This window comes from Crinia signifera, chromosome 3 (assembly GCF_055691185.1).
Source record: "Crinia signifera chromosome 3, ASM5569118v1, whole genome shotgun sequence".
Classification (NCBI taxonomy): domain Eukaryota; kingdom Metazoa; phylum Chordata; class Amphibia; order Anura; family Myobatrachidae; genus Crinia; species Crinia signifera.
In genome coordinates this window covers 285,313,993-285,337,965 of record NC_139219.1, presented here as the reverse complement: position 1 = coordinate 285,337,965, position 23,973 = coordinate 285,313,993, and the positions used below count along the sequence as shown (strand labels likewise).

The following is a 23,973-nucleotide window of genomic DNA, read 5'->3' as shown; positions in this document are numbered from 1 at the left end:
GGGGCAATTTGACTATTTTGTGATGCTTGCCCTAAACCAGGCATGTCCAAACTATGGACTTGCAATTGCATGATATATGGTGGTGATCGATAATTTGTGAGATTGAAGGTGGAGCAGAAGGTTGGTAAGTTGGCCATACATCAGCAATCCATGATTTAAAGATTTTGCACTTTCTTCCAAGACTGCACAATTTTCCAATCTGCACTCATATGGTCAATACACACAAGGATGATTTGGGCTCCAATCCCTGATTTCGACGCATTGTGTGACTGATTCTATGTAAAAAGAGTAGAATCCTACTGGTTTTAAGAACGATTCCGATCCGATGTGCGCCCCTGGCGGTCGTCTGTCAAATTGGAGATTTTATCTACTGCAGTAAAGGATTTGTCATCTACATTGGATTGGGTACCGATCGTGTACTCCAATCCATTGTGCGATTTCAAATTAAATTGTTTCACAATCAGGGTCGTCCTGGTGTGTACTCTACAATACACTACAGATATTTACCAGTGATTGGTAGGTTTTTTTTCAATCTTCACAGTGGATCATCAAATCTGAACAAAACACCCATACACCACTTTTTGCAATCTCTATAGCAGTGATTATAAGCAGTGGAAGAATTGTAGGATTGTTGCACAAATGATGCAAATGCAAGTCCAATCCATTGCAGATTGTCCAACATGTTGATCAATCTGCAATGGAAATTGCACTTATTGGTCGCAATCAATTGGGGAAGCCCATTAATCAGCAATGGTTTATGTCCATCATCACAAAAATTGTCAAATTATCCCAATCCATCACCGATGTATGGACAGTTTAACACACATAGGCAATTAATTATAAAAGGCATTAAAATATTTCATAGTAACAGTTGGTGAGGTTGAAAAGAAATTACTCCATCAAGTTTAACCTACAACTTCTCTCCTTGCGGTATAATAACCTGGATAAGATAACCGCTTATCCATTTTAAGTTCCCGATTACTCAAAATGGTTGCCCAATCTGAGTCCACTATAGTACATTAATGAATGATTATACCCCTGGATACTATTTTCTATTAAAATATGACTAACCCATATTTAAATGTATCAATTGAACCTGCCATCACAACCTTCTCTGGCAGAGTATTCCATATCTTAACTGCCCTTACTGTAAACAATCCCTTGTTTTCGAAACTTCCTCTCCTCCTTAGAAGAGGACTGCATATCCTGTGTACAGCCCTCATGGTCAACACATCACCTGATAGTTTGCTGTATTGACCCTTTATGTATTTGTAAATGTACAAATGCAAACATACCTCATCTGGCTAGCCTTTCCTCACAATCCAATGACTTAACCCTTAATCAATTTTGTTGCCCTTCTCCGAACCTTTTCAAGTTCCAATATGTCCTTTTTTATGGAATGTGTCCAGAACTGTACATTGTATTCTAGATGAGGCCGTAGCAATGATTTATACCAGGCCTGGCCAACCTGTGGCTCTCCAGATGTTGTGAAACTACAAATCCCATCATGCCTCGCCACAGTTTTGCTATAAGGTAGTGTTAAAACTGTGGCAAGTCATGCTGGGATTTGTAGTTTCACAACATCTGGAGAGCCACAGGTTAGCCAGGCCTGATTTATACAGTGGCATGATTACACCGCCTCCCCTAGCCTCTATCCCTCTTTTAACATTTATGTAACAAAGGAATAGTCACCCTCCCCACACAAACAATGCTTGGCAATAGCGTCCATTTTAGAGATACGGTCATATACAATTGTAATTATGTCCTATGCAAAGATTTAGGTCATTGCGCAGAATATTTACTTACGCCCTAGAAAGGACTGGAGTACTTTAGTGTAGGGCTCAAATGAAGTTTTATCGCTTTTGCTGAACTCCATCTCCAGCCCAGGTGACTTGGGAGAAATCATGAGGCCTGTTTAGAAGAAGAGAAGAAAGGGGAGGAGGGAAAGGTCATTAGGTCTACAAACTAATCAGTGGCATTGCTTGATTAGAGTAATTACAAGATCATTCATTAAAACCCATAACCTGTTTTCAAATCAGTGCAGTATTTTGGAAATCATAAAAAAAAAATCAAGTAAAGCAAACCAAATCCAAAAGCGACCATAATAACCAGGCACCTCTGATCAGCAAATAAAAATAAAACAGAAAATAAACCAACATGGACATGACAGGACGAGATAGGCAAGAAGACACAGGGAGACTTGTATTTCACAACAACTTCCATGTCAGACCTGGAGAAGGGTGGAGTCAAGCATTTATAAATGGGGTGTTTAATGTAAGCCGTTCCCAAGAGAGAAGGGGGGGGGCAAGGCTTACAGAGCTGCGTGTGTCAGGACGGAGGATTGACGAAGTTCTGTGGAATTTTAGTGTGAAAAGCTTTTGTGTTGTCATGGGGGAAGGTGCAGGCTGATTGGGTCTGACGCAGGGTGCACACGGAGCTGGTTGTCATGGGTTATAAAATGAACGAGGAGTGAATAAGGTAACTGGGAATGTTTAAACCCAATCACACGGCTCGGACTTCTGAGATTATAAAACACATATCAGCTCATCTGTTGTTCGAGGCAAAATCCCTGATATCATTCACGTAGGTGGAAGGTTAATGCAATTACTACAATATAAAAGGGTTAATGTATCTGGCATTGCGTGAATAGTAATGTTAAATGCAGAAAGTGTAACACATGCAGATTTATCTGCAGATCTGTCTGGTTGGAACAAAAACATGGTTATCGATGAGAGCAAACGACAGTTGACCATTTTTTTGGAAATGCTGAAAAATCCATAACCATGTTTTTGTTCCAACCAGCCAGATCTGAAGATAAATCTTACTAGTGTATGGGCACCTTAAGTCAAGCAGTTCTTAAAAGACCTTTGTTTTTTTTAGCTACCACAATCTAACATATATGCTAATTTTTGTAATGTCAGATGCACGCAAGAGAAACGGCCAGGGCAAAGGTCACTAGAGTAATGTCTCGCTTCTGCAAGAGCACCAGCTAGGGGCCACTTCAGCAACGTTTAATTGCAAGGCCGGAATGTATATACACTTAAAGCAGAAAAAAAGGCGACACATATAGTTTCCGAATTAAACCTAAATGACGAGGGCCTTCTTTTTTTCTTTAAATTGCTCAAAGTGATTGAGAATTCTAAAAAATGTATCCACATTGGTACATAACACTCCAAGCAGAGAGCTTTGGGAAGCCCCTCTCAGCCCTGACTGGATTGTGACAGCCTCCTACTCTGTCTTCCCCAGATAGGCAGAGACCAGGAACCTGTGGAAGCCCTGTTCTCAGCAAGGTACTGAAAGGGAGATACGCTTTGTAGCGGGAATAGCGAAGACTGATGACTAAATAACATGCATACGATAAAGTAAAAAAATAAAAATAAATAATAAAATCTGGGATTGCCTCCTTTGATTAGACCAAATTGTGGGAAGAATTTAATACACGAGAGGGGACATTCATCAATGCAGTCACAATTATACATCCAACTTCAGTATCTGTTGATGTGCAGCAAGCTTTTTCGGAACTGCCACAAAACTTTTCCACATCCAGTCAGTGATAACACAAAACTGATGTCCTGCGGCAATTTAATGCTTAGGTTAGTGTGAGCCAATAGAAGAGAATATGTCTAAACATGTGACCCTATGACTGCTGGCTAACTATACATCCCAGCACCCAGTTTTAGCATGCCCAAATAGCAAAATTGTGGCATAGCATGCTGGCATTGGTAGTTCTACTACAACTAGATCGCTGCATGTGGAATATCTCTGGTCTAACACACTATAGTCAAATTTACAACATTAACATTTCTGAAACTGTACTGAGTGTGTATTTGTGCTCCAACCTGCATTGATATATGTCCCACGATCAAATCAAACTTCAGATAAGATGATTATTACTATTGTACTGTCACCACACCAACACCACTATTGCACATACTAAAGTCTCTGTATCTACCACAAGGTTATTAATTTACTGAGCGACTCAAATCCATGGACTCTGCGAGTGAGTGCACAACACTGTAGAGAGAAAACAATTTACGCAACAAGATAAGTACGTTATAAGAAGTCCCTTATTAAGTCTGCAAATAGACAAAAGCTCTTTACTAAGCCCAATGAGATCGCTACAAAACAGATTCCTCTGATCATTCCGGAATAAACAGAAAAAAGGAGTTAATTGTCCAAAGGATGTACCTCCTTAATACCAGTATTTATATCGCACAGAACGGTGGGCAGTGCTGGATCTGATTGTTTCATTAGACTACACAGGGGGTTTCTGTACAGAAATGGGTCAGTGTTGTACACTTACAACAAGAGGGCTAGGGCCGGTTTAAGGAGAACCAGCGAAATATGTATCACAGCCTAACCTCAATCCAAAATCATCCTCACGGGTTTTCGGGGGCCTTCAGTGTTCAACTGGTGACTGAGGGGGTAACATATCAAGTATCCTAGAGAGAAGTGGACAACTTGGCCATAACAGCCAATCAACTTACTATTTTATAGAATGTACTTAGAAAATGCTAGCCAGATGTTGATTGGTTGATATGGGCAAACTCACCATTTGTCCACTCTTTTGGACGCTTGATATACCCAGAATCTCTAGTATTATCTAGAATACATCTAGATCAGGCATGGCCAAACTGTGGCCATCCAGTTGTTGTGAAACTACACATCCCAGCATGCCTTGCCATAGTTTTTGCATTCCTTAATAGCAAAACTGTGGCAAGGCATGATGGGACTTGTAGTTTTACAGCTGGAGGGCCATGCAGGATCTAGATAATGGGAAACTACCAGGTAAGTACCACTGACATCCATGACTGGCTACAGCAGGTGCATACAGGAGCTGGGCAAGCTCAAATATCTTTTAATTGGGTTCAAGTGGTTGTAGCCTTGCTCAGTGCACTTAATTAGTAATGCCAGCTTCGCAGAAGAATGAATAGAAGCCCCCTCTATGCAAATGAGCATACTAGGGTGGAACCGGAAAGTATTCTCACAGCACTTTACTTTTTGAACATTATATTACATGTTTTCCAAAATGGAAAAATGAATTTCCCCCCTCAAAATTACAACGTCATAAAGGTTTTTCGGTGATTTTGCTAATTTATTAAAAATAAAGTATTCACAGCCTTTGCTCAATACTTTGTTGATGCACCTTTGGCAGCAATTACAGCCTCAAGTCTTTTTAAATATGATGGCACAAGTTTGGCACACCTATCTTTGGGCAGTTTCACCCATTCCTCTTTGCAGCTCTCAAGCTCCATCAGGTTGGATGGGAAGAGTTGGTGCACAGCCATTTTCGGATCACTCCAGAGATTCTCAGATCGCCCAGACTCCAATCCGATTCAAGTCTGGGCCATGCAAAGACATTCACAGAGTTGTCCTGAAGCCACTCCTTTGATATTTTGGCAGTGTGCTTGGGGTCGTTGTTCTGCTGAAAGATGAACCATCACCCCAGTCTGAGGTCAAGAGCAGGTTTTCATCCAGGGCGTCTCTACATTGCTGCATTCATCTTTTCCTCCATCCTGACTAGTCTCCCAGTTCCTGCTGCTGAAAAACATCCCCACAGCATGATGTGGCCACCACCATGCTCCACTGTAGGGTTGGTATTGGCCTGGTGATGAGCGGTGCCTGGTTTCTTCCAAACATGACGCCTGACATTCACGTCAAAGAGCTTGATCTTTGTCTCACCAGCCCAGCGAATTTTGTTTCTCATGGTCCGAGTTCTTCAGGTGCATTTTGGCGGGCTGCCATGTGCTTTTTACTAAGGAGTGGCTTCCACTCTACCATACAGACCTGATTGGTGGATTGCCGCAGAGATACTTGTCCTGCTAGAAGGTTCTCCTCCCTCCACAGAGGAATGCTGTAACTCTGACAGAGTGACCATCGGATTCTTGGTCACCTCCCTGACTAGGGTTCTTCTCCCACCATTGCTCAGTTTAGACGGCTGGCCAGCTCTAGGAAAAGTCCTGGTGGTTCTGAACTTCTTCCATTTACAGATGGAGGCCACTGTGCTCATTGAGTCATTCAAAGCAGCAGATATTTTTCTGTACCCTTCCCCAGATTTGTGTCTCGAGACAATCCTGTCCTGGAGGTCTACAGACAATTCCTTTGACTTCATGCTTGGTTTGTGCTCGGACATGCATTGTTAAGGGAGGGACCTTATATAGACAGGTGTGTGCTTTTCCAAATCATGTCCAATCAACTGAATTTACCACAGATGGACTCCAATTAAGCTGTAGGAACATCTCAGGGATGATCAATGGAAACAGTTTGCAGCGGAGCTCAATTTTGAGCTTCATGGCAAAGGCTGTGAACTTCTGTACATGTGATTTCTTAGTTTTTTATTTTTAATAAATGTGCAAAAATCTCCCCTGTATGTACAGACCACTTGGTAACATGAATGCACAATGCAACTTGCAGTTAGGACTTCAGGATTCCCGGTCTGAAAACAAAAGTTCTGTAAATAGGTTAGGATTTTTTTTTCAATACATATATTTTTGTATCTTTTGGAAATATTCATATTTCTAGGTCTTCAAACTTTGAGATTTCATATTCTGTAAATAAAATCAGATATAAAAATGGTCTAAATAACATAAGATGAGTGAAATCAGTACCTGGAGAGGAAACTCTATCCCGATACTTAGGTACGGAGTCATCCAGTGTTTGAAGCATTACCCACATAGTCAGGGTAAAGAGTCCCGCCAGAAAGCCATAAAATACTAGGTAAAATAGCAGAATCAGAGCTGTGGAAGGAAGGAAACAGATTATTAGTTTATTACTAGAACCAAAACATATATTGCAGGTGAAGTCTAGTCTGGCTAGTAATAGACGGTTTATACATAATAAAACTGCTGAACATATGAGGTCGTATGGTAATGTTTAGTCGCCCTGTATCATCCTACTATAAATTCTCCTCACAAACACCATAATGGATTACATATCCCACAAAGGAGCTGTAATATTCTGTCTAAAACATTGTTTATTTGGTACAAATTGATAAAGCACTGCATGTCAGTTATTCTTGCTGTGATATTACTGGCCAAGCAACAAAAGTACACATTTACCATCTGCACAGAGCTTTTCACAATCATAATTTTTGTCTACATATTTATTTTATTTACTAACAGTTTCTTATATAGCGCACACATATTCCGCAGCGGTTTACAGAGAATATTTGAACACTAGGTGATTCATCGCGCCCTACGGGCGCTCTTCACACCGTCGTAAGGGGCTGCGCCCCCTTAATTTGTGAACGTTTGTATATGAAAAATATGGTTAGAATTGTATGAAAGATGCCCTGTATTGCAACTTAGGTGTCCGCGAATCGCGGGAGGGGGGGGGTCGTGGAGGGTGCCGCGAATTGCAGGAGGGGGGGTCGCGGGGGGTGCCGCGAATTGCAGGAGGGGGGGTTGTGGGGGGGTGGATGCTGCGAATCGCGGGAGGGGAGGGATTGCAGAGAATCGCGGGAGGGGGGTCGCGGGGTGGGTTGCCGCAAATCGCGGGAGGGGGGTTACGGGGGCGGGGGTTGCGGCGAATCATGGTAGGGGGGGGTCGCGGGGGGTGTGCCGTGAATCACGGGAGGGGGGGTCACGGGGTGGGGTGCCGAGAATCGCGGGGGGGGTGTGTGTGTGCCGTGAATCGCAGGAGTGGGGGTTGCGGGGGGGGGTGTGACGCGAATCGCCACAAGAAAAAAATCAACACAGAAAGGTCAACACATGTAAATGTTGACATAAGTGTGGCACTTCATTGGTGTCCATGTCGACACATGAGAATGAATATGAAAATATTCAAAAAATGACAAAAAAACTTCAAAAACTCATGTCAACCTTTTTCATTGTCGACCATAGCCATGTCAGTGTTTTCCATGTGCAATTTAATTCTGGAGCTGCCGCGAATCGCGGGGGGGTGCTGCGAATTGCGGGAGGGGGGGTCGCGGGGGTGGGTGCCGCGAATCGCGGGAGGGGGGGTTACGGCGAATCATGGGAGGGGGGGTCGCGGGGGTGTGCCGTGAATCACGGGAGGGGGGGGGTCACGGGGTGGGGTGCCGAGAATCGCGGGGGGGGTGTGTGTGTGCCGTGAATCGCAGGAGTGGGGGTTGCGGGGGGGGGTGTGACGCGAATCGCCACAAGAAAAAAATCAACACAGAAAGGTCAACACATGTAAATGTTGACATAAGTGTGGCACTTCATTGGTGTCCATGTCGACACATGAGAATGAATATGAAAATATTCAAAAAATGACAAAAAAACTTCAAAAACTCATGTCAACCTTTTTCATTGTCGACCATAGCCATGTCAGTGTTTTCCATGTGCAATTTAATTCTGGAGCTGCCGCGAATCGCGGGGGGGTGCTGCGAATTGCGGGAGGGGGGGTCGCGGGGGTGGGTGCCGCGAATCGCGGGAGGGGGGGTTACGGCGAATCATGGGAGGGGGGGTCGCGGGGGTGTGCCGTGAATCACGGGAGGGGGGGGGTCACGGGGTGGGGTGCCGAGAATCGCGGGGGAGGTGTGTGTGCCGTGAATCGCGGGAGTGGGGGTTGTGGGGGGTGGGGGGGGTGTGACGCAAATCGCCACAAGAAAAAAAATCAACACAGAAAGGTCAACACATGTAAATGTTGACATAAGTGTGGCACTTCATTGGTGTCCATGTCGACACATGAGAATGAATATGAAAATATTCAAAAAATGACAAAAAAACTTCAAAAACTCATGTCAACCTTTTTCATTGTCGACCATAGCCATGTCAGTGTTTTGCATGTGCCATTTAATCCTGGGGCTGCGGCGAATCGCGGGAGGGGGGTCGCAGGGGGGGTGCCGCCAATCGTGCAAGGGGGGGTCGCGGGGGGGTTCTTTTTGCCGCGAATCGCGGGAGGGAGGTCGCGGGGGGGGGGTTTCCGCGAATCGGGGGGGGGGGGGGGGGTGTCACGGGGGAGGGTTTGCTGCGATTCGCGGGAGGGGGGGGTCGCGGGGTGGTGGTTATGCCGCAAATTGCGGGAGGGGTCGTGGGGGGGTTCTTTTTGCAGCGAATCGCGGGAGGGGGGGTCGCGGGGTTGTTTTTGCTGCGAATCGCGGTAGGGGGGGTCGCGGGGGAGCGGGTGTTTTTGCCGCGAATCGCGGGAGGGGCGCGCGGGGGGGGAGGTTTTGCCGCAAATCGCGGGAGGGGGGCGCTCACCTGGTGGCTGTGGAGTAGCAGTGCTGGGCAACATGGGAAGGCAGTGGGTGTCTGGCACTGTCTGTGGGCTCACTGGGCTGGTTCTCTGTCACATACCTCCCAACATGACCCTCTCCAGGAGGGACACAATGCTCTGTTTCTAGACTTCCCCTTAATGTATGATTGCCATCACCTGTTTTAAACAGGTTAACTTCTCAGAAAGGTGTTCAGCACAGATGAAGGCAATCACACATTAAGAGGAAAGTCCAGGAACAAAGCGTTATAGACACAGACACCCACTTTGAGTGACAGATGTAGCCAAATATATAGGAGATTCAAAAAATGAAAAAAAAAAACTTCAAAAACTCATGTCAACCTTTTTCATTGTCGACCATAGCCATGTCAGTGTTTTCCATGTGCAATTTAATTCTGGAGCTGCCGCGAATCGCGGGGGGGTGCCGCGAATTGCGGGAGGGGGGGGTCGCGGGGGTGGGTGCCGCGAATCGCGGGAGGGGGGGTTACGGGGCGGGGGTTGCGGCGAATCATGGGAGGGGGGGTCGCGGGGGTGTGCCGTGAATCACGGGAGGGGGGGTCACGGGGTGGGGTGCCGAGAATCGCAGGGGAGGTGTGTGTGTGTGTGCCGTGAATCGCGGGAGTGGGGGTTGTGGGGGGGGGGGTGTGTGACGCAAATCGCCACAAGAAAAAAATCAACACAGAAAGGTCAACACATGTAAATGTTGACATAAGTGTGGCACTTCATTGGTGTCCATGTCGACACATGAGAATGAATATGAAAATATTCAAAAAATTAAAAAAAAAACTTCAAAAACTCATGTCAACCTTTTTCATTGTCGTCCATAGCCATGTCAGTGTTTTCCATGTGCAATTTAATTCTGGAGCTGCCGCGAATCGCGGGAGGGCGGGGTTCACAGGGGTTCTGGTGGGGGGTTGCCGCGAATTGCGGGAGGTGGGGGGTCACGGGGGGTGCCGCGAATCGCGGGAGGGGGGGTTGCGGGGGGGTGTGACGCGAATCGCCACAAGAAAAAATCAACACAGAAAGAGAAAGGTCAACACATGTAAATGTTGACATAAGTGTGCCACTTCATTGGTGTCCATGTCGACACATGACAATGAATATGAAAAAATTAAAAAAATTAAAAATAAATCTTCAAAAACTCATGTCAACCTTTTTCATTGTCGACCATAGCCATGTCAGTGTTTTGCATGTGCCATTTAATCCTGGGGCTGCTGCGAATTGCGGGGGGGTGCCGCGAATCGCGGGAGGGGGGTTGCAGGGGGGGTGCCGCCAATCGTGCAAGGGGGGGGGGGTCGCGGGGGGGTTCTTTTTGCCGCGAATCGCGGGAGGGAGGTCGCGGGGGGGGGTGTTTTTTCCGCGAATCAGGGGGGGGTCACGGGGGAGGGTTTGCCGCGATTCGCGGGAGGGGTCGTGGGGGGTTCTTTTTGCAGCGAATCGCGGGAGGGGGGGTCGCAGGGGTGTTTTTGCTGCGAATCGCGGTAGGGGGGGTCGCGGGGGAGCAGGTGTTTTTGCCGCGAATCGCGGGAGGGGGGGGGCGCGCGGGGGGGAGGTTTTGCCGCAAAACGCGGGAGGGGGGCGCTCACCTGGTGGCTGTGGAGTAGCAGTGCTGGGCAACATGGGAAGGCAGTGGGTGTCTGGCACTGTCTGTGGGCTCACTGGGCTGGTTCTCTGTCACATACCTCCCAACATGACCCTCTCCAGGAGGGACACAATGCTCTGTTTCTAGACTTCCCCTTAATGTATGATTGCCATCACCTGTTTTAAACCGGTTAATTTCTCAGAAAGGTGTTCAGCACAGATGAAGGCAATCACACATTAAGAGGAAAGTCCAGGAACAGAGCGTTATAGACACAGACACCCACTTTGAGTGACAGATGTAGCCAAATATATAGGAGATACACATCATTCATCCCCGTTGTAATCGAATAGAAAGTGATAGAAGCACCACCACCCCAACCAACATCGGTTACCTTTAAAAAGGACAGAAGCTGCAGCACGCAGGCCAGATTTAGTAAAGTAAAAATCTTCTTATTCCAGGTATAATGTTTAGGTCAGTAATACAAAACCTTGGCAATAAGGCAACAATGTTAGTGTTCCTTCTAGGAATCGGGGCGGGCAGGACGCCGCTGCACGGTGGCAGGGATGCTTGGAACTGGCCGCCGACGTCACTGTTGTGGGCGGTCCCAGGCCACCGCCGTCACAAAAAGGGGCAGGTCCTGCCCACTGAAGGCTCTGCACTGCCGGGGAAGCGCTGGGCATCGCCATCTATGACGCTGCTGGGCTTCCCTGGTCACTCCAGCGGGGTCGCACACCGGCTCTTTTAGCAGGGTGCTGCTAGAGGGGCAGGGCGCATTTTGCCCTTTAAAAAAAGTCAGGCAGGGTGCAGCTAAAACAGCCTAGTGGGAACACTAAATGTATTAACCACTTTGATTGGATGAAAGTCCTGGTCGTGCCATAACTGCAGTGCGCTCTGCACTTAGCATTGGAGATGCCCCTTAAACCAGCTAATTCTCTGCATTATCTGGGCTGCTCGCGCAAAAAACTGAATTCAATGGCCATTTTAGACTAGAGCAAATTCTCTCAAACCATCGAATCAGTCGCTGACAGCGGTACTCTGTTACCCAAGATAATCTTTTTTCAGAATTTTTTATTTTTTTGTCGATCCAATAAAGCTCAAGTTCACCCGATAACACACAGGTTCAGAGAACTCTGTTTTAGACAGTCACAGCTTAACCCTGATAAGCCACAGCATCAGTGATCAGAGGTAATAGGATACACCTGTTATAGTCTAAAAAAGCCTCCTTCAGAAAATGAGCCGCATCCAGACACCTGGACAGTCTTTTATTTTCTATTCTAGTTCTCATAAAAATCAGGCACATATGCTTGGCACACACGGGGCTGACACCGGCGGGCCGACAGAGCAGCAGATTCAGGTTAATTATACACACCTACAGTTCGGCCACCCATTTTCTCAGTCTGGCATCAGATAGGTGGGCATTTAAACTTCCCATGGGAAAAGGGTATGAACAGTCGGCATACCACCTGCACACACAATATATCTGCCATCTGCTGTGCTGCAGCCAACGCAATAAGTCTATGGATGACGGGGTTCACAGACATTTGGTGCATACACCTGCTAGGGGTATGACAGTCAATGGGTCAACCACTGTTGGTCAACAGGCCAAAGGTCGACATAAGTAAAAAGTTTGACATGAGTTTTTCCAGGTTTTTTGGCGTTCATGTCGACATGGGCACTGTATTAGTGTGCGGCTGCACTCGGCATGCTTTGGGCACGGTGCCTCACTGCGCTCAGTACACTAGTATATTTTACCTCTGTGCCCACTGGGATGGGTAAATATAACCAAGATGGTTACAAAAATAAAAAACTCATGTCAACCTTTTTCCATGTCGACCTTTTGACCCAATGACACGAACAACATTGAGATGCATACCGGTAGCAGCTGCAAACTACAGATACAATGCTGCATGGTGTTATTACTGGGCCAGTCACTTCATGTATGAAATGGGTATACTGGTTGCCTAAAGCATAGGTTACTTAGCTAGGATTGAATAGCAAAGTTAGCTACATATAATAATACAGGCTAAGTATATCCAAATTATCCCGAAAACCATGGTCTCCAAAATGTCCTTGCTAAAAACCTACTGGGGACGCGATATGCAACTGGCACTACTGGGGACGCGATATGCAACTGGCACTACTGGGGACGCGATATGCAACTGGCACTACTGGGGACGCGATATGCAACTGGCACTACTGGGGACGCGATATGCAACTGGCACTACTGGGGACGCGATATGCAACTGGCACTACTGGGGACGCGATATGCAACTGGCACTACTGGGGACGCGATATGCAACTGGCACTACTGGGGGCGCGATATGCAACTGGCACTACTGGGGGCGCGATATGCAACTGGCACTACTGGGGGCGCGATATGCAACTGGCACTACTGGGGGCGCGATATGCAACTGGCACTACTGGGGACGCGATATGCAACTGGCACTACTGGGGACGCGATATGCAACTGGCACTACTGGGGACGCGATATGCAACTGGCACTACTGGGGACGCGATATGCAACTGGCACTACTGGGGACGCGATATGCAACTGGCACTACTGGGGACGTGATATGCAACTGGCACTACTGGGGACGTGATATGTAACTGGCACTACTGGGGACGTGATATGTAACTGGCACTACTGGGGACATGATATGTAACTGGCACTACTGAGGACATGATATGTAACTGGCACTACTGGGGACATGATATGTAACTGGCACTACTGGGGACATGATATGTAACTGGCACTACTGGGGACATGATATGCAACTGGCAATAAATATGTGCAAGAAAAGGATTGCTTGGCATTCACATTCAGTGTCAGAGATAGTACACAAACTTTATTTCATGTTTTAAAACATTGTTTCACGCAGAAATAGAATATAGTTGAAACCTCTGATCGGAATGTTTCAGAGGCTGATCAGGACAGGGAGAAGAACAACGCTGAATGAGGTCATATGTGGTCACGCCGAGCATAAACCAGGCACCTTTCTGGAAGGAGTTGTATTTCTTCTGCTACACAGATATCTCCATGTACAGCAACGCAATACGTGGCACAGGAGAGGCTGTAATAGCTGGCACGCATTAAGGATCCCTAACTACCCGTATCTTACCAGTCCTGAATGACCAATAAGGATATTGTAAAGTGGGAACAATACCCCCTTTCACACAGAAAATTAAATTCCCGGGTGAAGCAGTTCCACCCGGCAATGCATGAAATACATTGGTCCTTTAGCTGTGTGAAAGCGTCATTCCGGATCTTGGGTCTCTGACCCTGCAAATGACCGCGGTTGGAGACCCGGATTTTAAGATTCGGGTTGACCCTTTCACACAGGCAAAAAACCCGTGTAAGAGAGCAAATTGCCGTGTCTAAAATTTTAGACCCGGAGATTCGCTCTCCTGTTTTAAGAGGGGTCTGACAGCCGCGGCCGAATAACCTGGCGCTTCAAATGCCGGGTTATTCGACTGCCTGTGTGAAAGTGGTATTAGCTGCTCAATGAACAGCAGAACCTCTTATAAATAAAGTAGAGATCCAACATATGGATAAACTGGGCCTGATGCAATAATCAGACCCTGTGCGAATTCACAGCCGTCAGATCAGGGTTGAATCGGGCCCACTGTTGCAAATGCACTGGCTGTAGAATCAGCCAGTGTTGGGTGTTCGCAGTGTAGCACATGATCTCTTGGCCAAATGACACAGCGCCGTTACAGAATATCCATCACTTGTGCTTGGGAGAGCTTTGCTGGGCATTGTGTAGGGTTTGCCATCTCACTCACTATTTTAGGAATTCTCATCAATCTGGATTTTTTTACCAACTACCAAGAAGCGCCTTCCCCATACACAGAAACATAAGCAGGACAATAAAAACCAGCAAGCACACAAGAGACACGCTACCCTAATAATCCACTCATCTGTCAAAGATTCCTTTTTAAACTATCCCCAGGGGCTATTTAAAGCTAAAGGTAAAAAGCTAGTCACAAACTCTAAGAGTTGCAGAACTACAAATCCCAGCATGAAGGATCAGTACATATAGTGTTGACATAGGTTGCCATGGGAACCATATTTGTATACTGATGAGCTAGAATGAACTGTAGTTGAGTCTGTAAACTCACAAAGTTCCATATGCTCTAGATCAGGCGTATTCAATATATATACGTCTCTCCAGCTGCTGTTGAACTATAAATCCCAGCATGCACTGACAGTTTTAGCATTACCTAATTGCAAAACGGTGGCAGTGCATGCTGGGATGTGTAGTTCCATAGCGGCATGTTGAATAGCCCAGTAATACTTATTGCATCCCCAGTATATTCGCACCCCATTTATTTACAGGTGCTTCCTTCAAGGGAAAAATGCAATAAACTAAAAATGTAAATGAAATTAGGATGCATTCTAGGATACACTCAGAGCAGGAATAACCTGCGCATCCTTCAGGAGTGGATTCATTTCTCACAGGTGTCCAGCAAACACAGGAGGTGCCAGTAGCATCTTGCTGCTCCAATATAGGAATAGCACAAGTTCATTCATCAGAGTATAGCTGGTTCTCTGCGGTCAGGTGACCAAACACCAGGTAGTATGTAAGGCACAATTACCTGCAGTGTCTGTATACTGTATATAGAGGGGTATTCAATGCAGCAAATGAGGGTGTTTGTACGGCGATGATGGTTTTTCCTTGCCAAAAATAAGTCATCCAAGCCATCAAACCCCCTCGCCGTATTCAATGTTTGACCACAATCCTCGATGTGGGGCCACCAAGGATCCCCTTAATTAGGGAGGTTCGCCGCAAAAGCAGGGAGTCTGACGCATTTTGTGGTGATCCTTGTCGTTTTAAATGGCCACACTAGCCGTTTCTACCTCGCCTCAGGGGAGCGAGTTGAATACACTGACGGCGAGTTAACGGCACTTCTCGCCATTGATAACTCACCGTCAGGGTATTGAATAATGCTCATAAGGACCCTCAAAGTTTTTATTTTCGGTAAACCAAGTAATTATAAGACCTCAAGCTTCTTGCTAGTACCCTTTAAATGCCTAAAAGCCAGGTTGCACCTTGGTTTTTGGACCCGTCTGCAACCTGGCTTTTGACCCCTTTTACACTGCGTCCCCACCCTGCATAATGCTGGGTGGGTGATGTCCCTGTAGGCGGGGCCTGAGCCGGCACTGGGAGTTGAGAGCATCTCCCAAAGCCAGCTTTTCCACTGCAGAGAATGGGTCATATTGACCCGGGTCTACCCATTTACACTGCACCGCGATCCAGGTTGAACCAATGTTCAACCCGGAACATTTGGCAGGTTGTAATGGCGGGTCTCACAACCCGGGTCAGACTGTTTACACCGTCTTCAAACCCAGAACAAAGGAATATATAGGTGTCCTCATGACAACTCATTCGAAATCTTATTTTCTGGATGTAAAAGGAAGCTCACTTAAATTATGTATCAGCACAGAAAACTGCTTTATCCACCAAATGTCTATAATCACAATTTTCGTACTAAGCATTGGTGAGAGAAAATGGGCAGACAACGTACCAACCAAACAGCACCTAACTGCCATGTTACAGGCTTGGTTTGAAAAGACAAATAGTAGAAGCTGATTGGCTGGTACTAGATCTCTCAGCTTTCACTCTATCCAAGGCTTAGTAAATCAACCCCTAGGTGAACCCATCATGTTTCATTTAAGTCTAGCTCCAGGTCAGAGCAAAGTCAGCTGTTCTGCAACACCATAGAGCAGTGATGGAGAACCTTGGCAGTGCAGCTGTTGAACTACACATCCCAGCATGCCCCACAACAGATTTAGCATGGCCAGATAGCAAAACTGTAGCAGGGCATGCTAGGATGTTTAGTTTAAAAGCTAGAGTTCCAAGATTCTCCCTCACTGCCATATAGCATTGCTTCCCAGACCCAGTTACCATGGAACCATTGCTAATTCACATAATGAGGGGTCATTTTTACTTTCCCATTGGTGTTTGAAAATCAAGTCGATTTAATTTTGTTTTTAAAGAAAGTCTACTAAAACAATGGTATAGATTTCCACTGTAACAGCCAGATTTCATCTAGTACATCCTGAAAAGTGGAATCTAGAAACTAATTGCGCCTGCACAAGTAGCAATTTTGTGTCATTATCTAAGTGATCTGACTTCTGTTGACTAGATAGCTTAGAACATGACCCTAAATCACTCCGTGTGTAGGGCCTATAGCGATAAGCGGCTCCACACATCGATATTGGCAGCCAGTGTAGATCATGAATACATGATAAATCTAGTCAGATCGCCAGTGTTCTAGCCAGAGAATACTGTCACTACTGACAGATCGCTCAGCAAACAGCGCTGACACATCACCGTTCAGCGCTGTGTGCTGAGCGATCTAGCATCGCTCTGCAACACCACGTCTGCAGGCCCCCTTGAGATGTCACAGTGCAAATTGGAAGTCTGATGTTTACTCCCTTTCCCCTCTATCAAATTAAGACCCCTGTCATTCAAGACCAGACTCCTCTAAATCCAAAATAACACACTCTAGTATCTTGGAGCTATATGAATAATCTGATACGAAGGTTATGACAGTGAGCAGCGTTAAACACATTTAGATGTCATAGCAGAACAAGAGGTTCATGTAGAAGCAGAATATGGCAGCTTAACGAGAATACACTTCTACACAACTGACCAGAAGAGTATAATACCACAAATACAAGTACTAAGCCAATATAACCAGAATATAAAAATGCAATTATCTTTTGGATCCCTTAAAGCGTGCATTGCTCTGCAGAGTAAATGTTGCAGCCCCTCGAGAACCAGCAGAAGCCTCCAATTCCACTTCACCTAATTAATACTGCATGAATGGAGCTGTATGCTGTGCAGGGAGGCGGGGCTAAGCAAGAGGTACCACAGCCAAGTCCCATCTACAGAACAGCGCAGTGCAGTACTAGGCTCTATACCTGCAGGCCAGCCAGGAGACTGCAGTGCATTAATGAGATGGCCCGGAATCTGCACTGCAACACACAGGCAGACCTGCAATCCCACAAGCAAGAGAGCGAACACCCTTCAAGCCAGTACCGTCTAAATGGAATGGTCACAGAGGTTTAGCCAAGACCCCGTAAACCAGGCAGCTTATATTTTAACACAGGTGACAAGATTTCCTCAGGCAGCAATGAATAGTTCCAGGAAGAGCCAGAAATGAGGAACCTGTCCATTCTAATCCCTTCTTAAGGTGTCCAGGATAGTATGGGAAATACAGAGTTCAGGACGCTAGCGTGAGGTTCTAATGCATAAAATATTAATCGCAGATACCTCCCGAGCATTAGGAACCAGCAGCCACCCTGATGTAGCTGCACTGGCTGCCCAGGATTTCCTGCCCAGAGTATGTGTGGCTGGGTAGCAGAGTTTTCTATTATCCCATACAATGGAATATAACATGAGGCCTCAATATTACCTGAAAGCAAAACCGTGTGTTGCGCTTTAGACTGAGTGATACTATTGTCAAACCTAATCGCAACTGTATTACAAGAGCACAGAAGCCATCTATATCCAGAAGAGCAGAGAAGAGGAACCTTTAGCCCTCCAGCTGTTTCTGAACTACATATCCCAGCATGCCCGGCTACAGTTGCGCTATTCGGCCATGCTAAAATTGTTGCAAGGAATGCTGGGATGCGTAGTTCAACAACAGCTGAAAGGCCAAAGGTTCCCCATTTCTGCATTAGAGGAAAGGGGCGAATTCCCCCAATAGCCATATCCTGAAGGCTCACAGCAGACTTGTGCGCTGTGCCAGGCTCTTGGCAAACAGCAGGTTAACCCAGAAGTGATGCAGAACAGCCAAGAAAAGAGCTGGCAAATTCATGCGGGTTCTGTAACCGTTACTGTGACACTCACCTATTCATTCGACCTACGCACAGAATGAATAAAAGGAGGGAGGCAGAGAAAGACAAGGAGAAAGAAAGTGCTGATTGGGTTCTGAAATCACAAGACCCGCAGCAGCCAGAGTGGAAGTTTCCCTTCCTCTCTCAGCGAGCAGCGTTACCAGGGTCTTATTTCCATTTCAATTGTAGGGAGGCGGCACATCACAAGAGCAGTCCAAAGCAGCCAGCCCCCATCTCTTAAAGCAGTAATGTGCACAAGTTATTGCCAATGGCTACTCACCCAGCAGCCCCTGAGGAGGAGAGGGGGGGTGTACATGTCACAGACTCCTCATGTAATAATGCTCACCCTATAGAGATACAACTGCCCCAAGGATCATTTGGATGCATTGCATAGCTGTAGCATTGTTGGGAGACGTGACATTCGAAAGAGTATACCACACCGCAGGCACATTTGTATCCTGTTGCACACAGACATAAAAATAAATCGACAAGCGTCTTGGATGAGGTGGAAGGGGGAGGGGGTAAGGTTATAGCAAAGAAGGCAGAGGATACAGAGCATCTACAAGCCCAGCGTCACAGCTGCTGGAGTCTATACGGTTTTAATACCAAATGGAGATAAACCATTGTAGTGAGAGAATCAATTCGAAGAGGCAGCAATCCTAAAGGTGCCCAAACCTGGTATAATGGTGCTGTGCTATGCGATGCGCGCTCCCACAGGCAGCCCATTACACAGCACATAAAGTCTGTGCAGCCCGTGCTTCCTGAACTAGGTCCCGTTCGCATCACACGCAAATCACATGTGATGTGATCTAGTTCAAAACGCACAGGGAATATTGTACCGTGTATGGGCACCTTCAGGACTAATTCAGTCAAGCAATTTGAACTGCTTGCCATATTTACCTGCTGGACAGGATGTCGTGTTCTGGCCTGAGCACATCAGTCCCCTACAATCTAGTAACACCAATGAGGCATGGATTCAAAACAAGAGAACGAGGATGCCATGTAGAACCACACCATGCCTATGCACAGTGGTGGCACCCATTGTGCTGGCACAGTGCAGACCACCACTGGAGGAGGTACAGGGCCACAAACTAAAGTCTCACAAATATTTGGTCTGTGCACAACATGGCGGCCTTGCCCCCCTTTCTGCATAGGTGCAGGAGACACAGACAATGTCCATCAGCGAGTCCGTTTAGAGCAGTCCGCACTATCACATTACCAGAGACACTGGGAAAGATGGCTTCTTTGGTAACGGTTACATGCATTGTGCCAGTGCTGAATACGGATTTACAAGGAATGTTATCAGCACCAGTAATGCTGTGATTGTATTATACTGGATCAGTCTCCATTCTGTGGGCCAAACGTGTAAGGGTGCACGGATCCGTGCCTGCGGCTTATCACTCATATTGAAACTGATGAGATTTTGGAGAGTTATATTTAAAGCTGCAATGCCAAACAGGCTGCTGCAGAATCAGGCACACGGTTACATTGGGCCCTGTATGTAACTGAGCAGTTTATCAGCTCTGTCTGCGAATCAGAGACTTTCAGCCACTTGACCACTTTATATTACTGGTGCATCATTTATAGATGTTCCATATAACGTAGAACATCTCTCATTTACACCCCTCATCTATTAATGGGGCAGATGTATTAAGCTTTAACAAGAGATAAATGCAAGGGTGATAAGGAGAGATAAACATCCAGCCAATCACCTGCTAACTGCCATGTTACAGGCTGTGTTTACAAAAAGTCAGTAAGGAGCTGATTGGCTGGACATTTATCTCTCCTTATCACCCTTGCATTTATCTCTTGTTAAGGCTTAATACATCTGCCCCAGTGTTCCATAAATCATACAAATGGGGACATTTACTAAGATGGTAGTTCTATTTCAGATGGGCGGTCGCTATGGGCAACCAATCAGGTATTGGGCCAGATGCACTAAGCTTTAAAAGTGATAAAATGGAGAGTGATAAACAGCCAGCCAATCAGCACCTACCTGTCATGTCAGACTGTTCAAAAAAAGACAATTAGGAGCTGGCTGTTTATCACTCTTCATTTTATCACTTTTGAAGCTTAGTGCATCTGTCCCACTATCTATTATCTACTAGAAGGTGCTAAATACTCCCATCTTATTAAATATCCCCCAAAGTCATTCTATAGGTGTGCCATATATCAGAACATCTTCCAATTACACCCTACAGCCCACATCTATAGGTGTTTCATGCATCACTGAACGTCTCACGACCGATCATCCGCTTTCCTGTCACACCAGGATCCGTACAAGCTTCCAATTTTTGCAAAACCTATTTGATGAGAGGTATGTCCCCTCCGTCCCAGAATGTTCCTTAACTCCGTATCTCTATATATCAAAAAAATATATAGATCAATTACAAAATCACCTTGAAATCCCCCATCACTTTATACAGGAGATGCGGTGCGATAGGACAATTGAATACAGCCCTAATTTGAGAGACTCGTCGGATCCTGATTTAGGAATAAAGTATGAAAGACCTGACAGCACCTCCCAGGCATGTGCTATGACTTTCTCCCTTCCAGCCATGCAAAAATGTAATTTACTACTTAGGCCTCTGCAGAGAAGTTATTCTCTACCACAGCTGTCAAACGAACCCGGCTAGTGGGTCTTATAACAGTGGGGGTGCCAGAAGTAACGCCGCAGCCTGGAAAAGTAAGAGAAGGTAGTATAGTATTTGCTAGAAACTTAAACTAAAATTTATGGAGTAAAACATTCACAGATGTAGTGTTCATTCTAGCAACCCGCATCTTTCAAAACCTGTGCAGTTCATCTTCACTGCCTGAGGTGTCGCTCTGCTGTGGTGCTTCTAGCACAGGTCTGGTCTACGTCTCAGTGCTGAAATACAGACCACACTGTGCTACAAGCACCACAGCAGAAAGAGACACCCCAGGCAGGGAAGAGGAACCGCACTGGTTTTGGAAGACACAGGGCCAAAATATAATAGCCTCAGCGTTCGGGAGCTGGGCAGAATGTCGGACAAACTTGGATATTTTTTAAAGAGGCAATAACCTACAAAGGCATGGTTTTGCCTTTGAGGTGATTACTCTTTTAAAAAAACCTCCAAGTTCGGCCAGCATCCCACAATGCAGCTTAACTCGAAGGCGAATTCATTTGGCCTACAGGGTGCCAGAATAAACACTACATGGTGACTGGTGCTTGCCATGCAGTTGAGCCAAAAGATCTATCCAACTATCTATCAATCTAACAGAAATCATACACATAGATTTAAGATTAACTTCATTGTGAAATAAGGCTGGATAGAAGACAATCTGTAAATTAGCTGTCAGCAAGAGAACAGATTCCAGTGACACTGATGTCATGTGATCATCCACAGCCAATGTCCTGATAGCTGGCAGTTTGATAGGTGTTGAGTTTTCTCAAGAGCACAGTGATCATGCTCCTGCCAGTAGTACATCAGACTGTTCACTCGGTGGTCATAGGTACCCTTAAATTTCATGCAAACATTTAAAAAAAGTAGATTATGAAATAAGCTTCAACACTTAATGGCTGTAGGCATGTGTAGCTATTTCATATCTGCTCAGCTCTCAAAGCCGCTTAATATGTAGCCATGTTTGAAGACTGGTCCAGTCTGAAATTGCAAATTGGCTGCAGTTACATCTTCTTCACTACAGACAACCAAAGAACCTCTGAGATCTACAGGAGTGTCCGAATGCAGTAACAATAATGAATAAAACATAAAAATCGGAGAACGCAGTGATGTAAGCTGCTGTGACATCAGTGGCCTTGTCCTGGCATATAAATACAACAGTCCACACAGCACATTACTGCTCAGTAACTCTGCAAAGCTGTCACTCAAACTCTGCCTCTTAAGAGAAGAGGAGCACCTCCCTCCAAACATGTCAGCTTACTGCAGAGGAATGGCAGGGTACATTGCTGGCTTACTAAAGCACACCATGGTTTAACTTATATTATTCTGCTCAGTAATACAGTGATCTACAATAATGCAACATTCATTTTACACTTTAATACGCTTGGAACACCTAGCAAAAGCAAGATAACAATCTATCGTGGCCCAAAATCAAAAGGAACCAGACAGAAATCTGGTTTATTCACAGAGAGCCATATCCTATAGCCTCACAGGAAAATGGGCAGCTAAGGAATAAAATATCCATACAGCTTATTGGGGAATGACGCTTGAGGGATCAATTACTTTACAAATAAACCTATCAATGCACTGCTGGAGGATTTTGATTTTTGGAAAGGAATGGGTTAAATAATCACCATTTCACGGGCTCTACCCATAGAAGTACAGTAATACGTGTGTGGTTAACATTTCACACCACAAGAAAATAATACGTTGGTGGAAGAAGAGAGGGGACATGCGTTAGGATCCGCATACAGAGAGAGTCTTCCCTGTCTACTCCATCAGGGGGACAGAGGGTTAATAGACGTGTTCTTCACAGCATAGCTGCAGTTGCGACTACGACAGACCATCCCCCACCCCCCCTCCACATCTCCTCAGAGAGAGGCTGAGAGATTCATTCAAACAAGAAGATGGGGTCTCACCTAACACATTAAGGAGCATCAAGAGCCCCCAACACTACACTAAGGGTACATGGACCTGCCTTCGCTCATCCATCTCCCCAAGGAAATGTGCAGGGGCTGCAAAATGAAAGAACAAGGGAGGTGGTGGGAGCATTTCTCTGCCAGCAAAGAATAAGATGGCAGCCCCCCTTACGGTCTCCCATCGACAATCACACAGAGAGCTATTTTTAGCATCCAATGCGGCTGACTTCAGATGCGCGCCCCCCACCCCCTCCCATCCACCATGAGCTGTGTCACACCACTGATAGAAAGACTTCCCCACCGATGGCAAATTATTTAACCCAAACCTCCAGAATGGTTACTGTGAGGTGTCCTCTCATTCAGAACACATAGGGAAATAGGATGCCAGCATCAATGCAGTCGGGTACCTGGCACAGATGGGTACATTGCAGCCAATGTTCCGCATCAGTCTCATATTGGACCCAGGATCCATACACTACTAGACCATTTTATAGGTCACTGCCATATACATTGAGCTCGGAACGGATGGGGTACAGCAGTATGGCTATAATACACACTAACCGGGCACCTGCCTTTCCTGTGTACAAGGAAATGGAAGTCATTAGCAACAGAACAAAACCAATCACTTGTAAAAATGACCAATGCCAAGTGATCACTCACTACCATACATCTGTATATAAGTGTATTAATGGCTCCCACTGCCACACCTCGACAAACCCATTCTCCCTCAGAAAAATAAATCCAAAAAAACCCAAGATACCAACACAACCAAGGGACCAAGAAGACAATTCATCTCTCTCATCTCAA

The 23,973-nt window shown here is 45.9% G+C and overlaps 1 protein-coding gene across 1 annotated transcript in view; it reads right to left on the bottom strand.

Annotated features, from left to right (window-relative positions):
* Positions 1-23,973, bottom strand: part of ATP1B3 (ATPase Na+/K+ transporting subunit beta 3) — a 32,331-nt gene that overhangs the window by 7,359 nt on the left and 999 nt on the right. Inside the window, exons 2-3 of the mRNA XM_083178362.1 lie at positions 6,609-6,737; positions 1,807-1,911 (exon numbers count right to left, since the gene is read on the bottom strand). Coding sequence (XP_083034488.1) covers positions 1,807-1,911; positions 6,609-6,737 — 234 coding nt within the window. The remainder of the gene's footprint in view (positions 1-1,806; positions 1,912-6,608; positions 6,738-23,973) is intronic.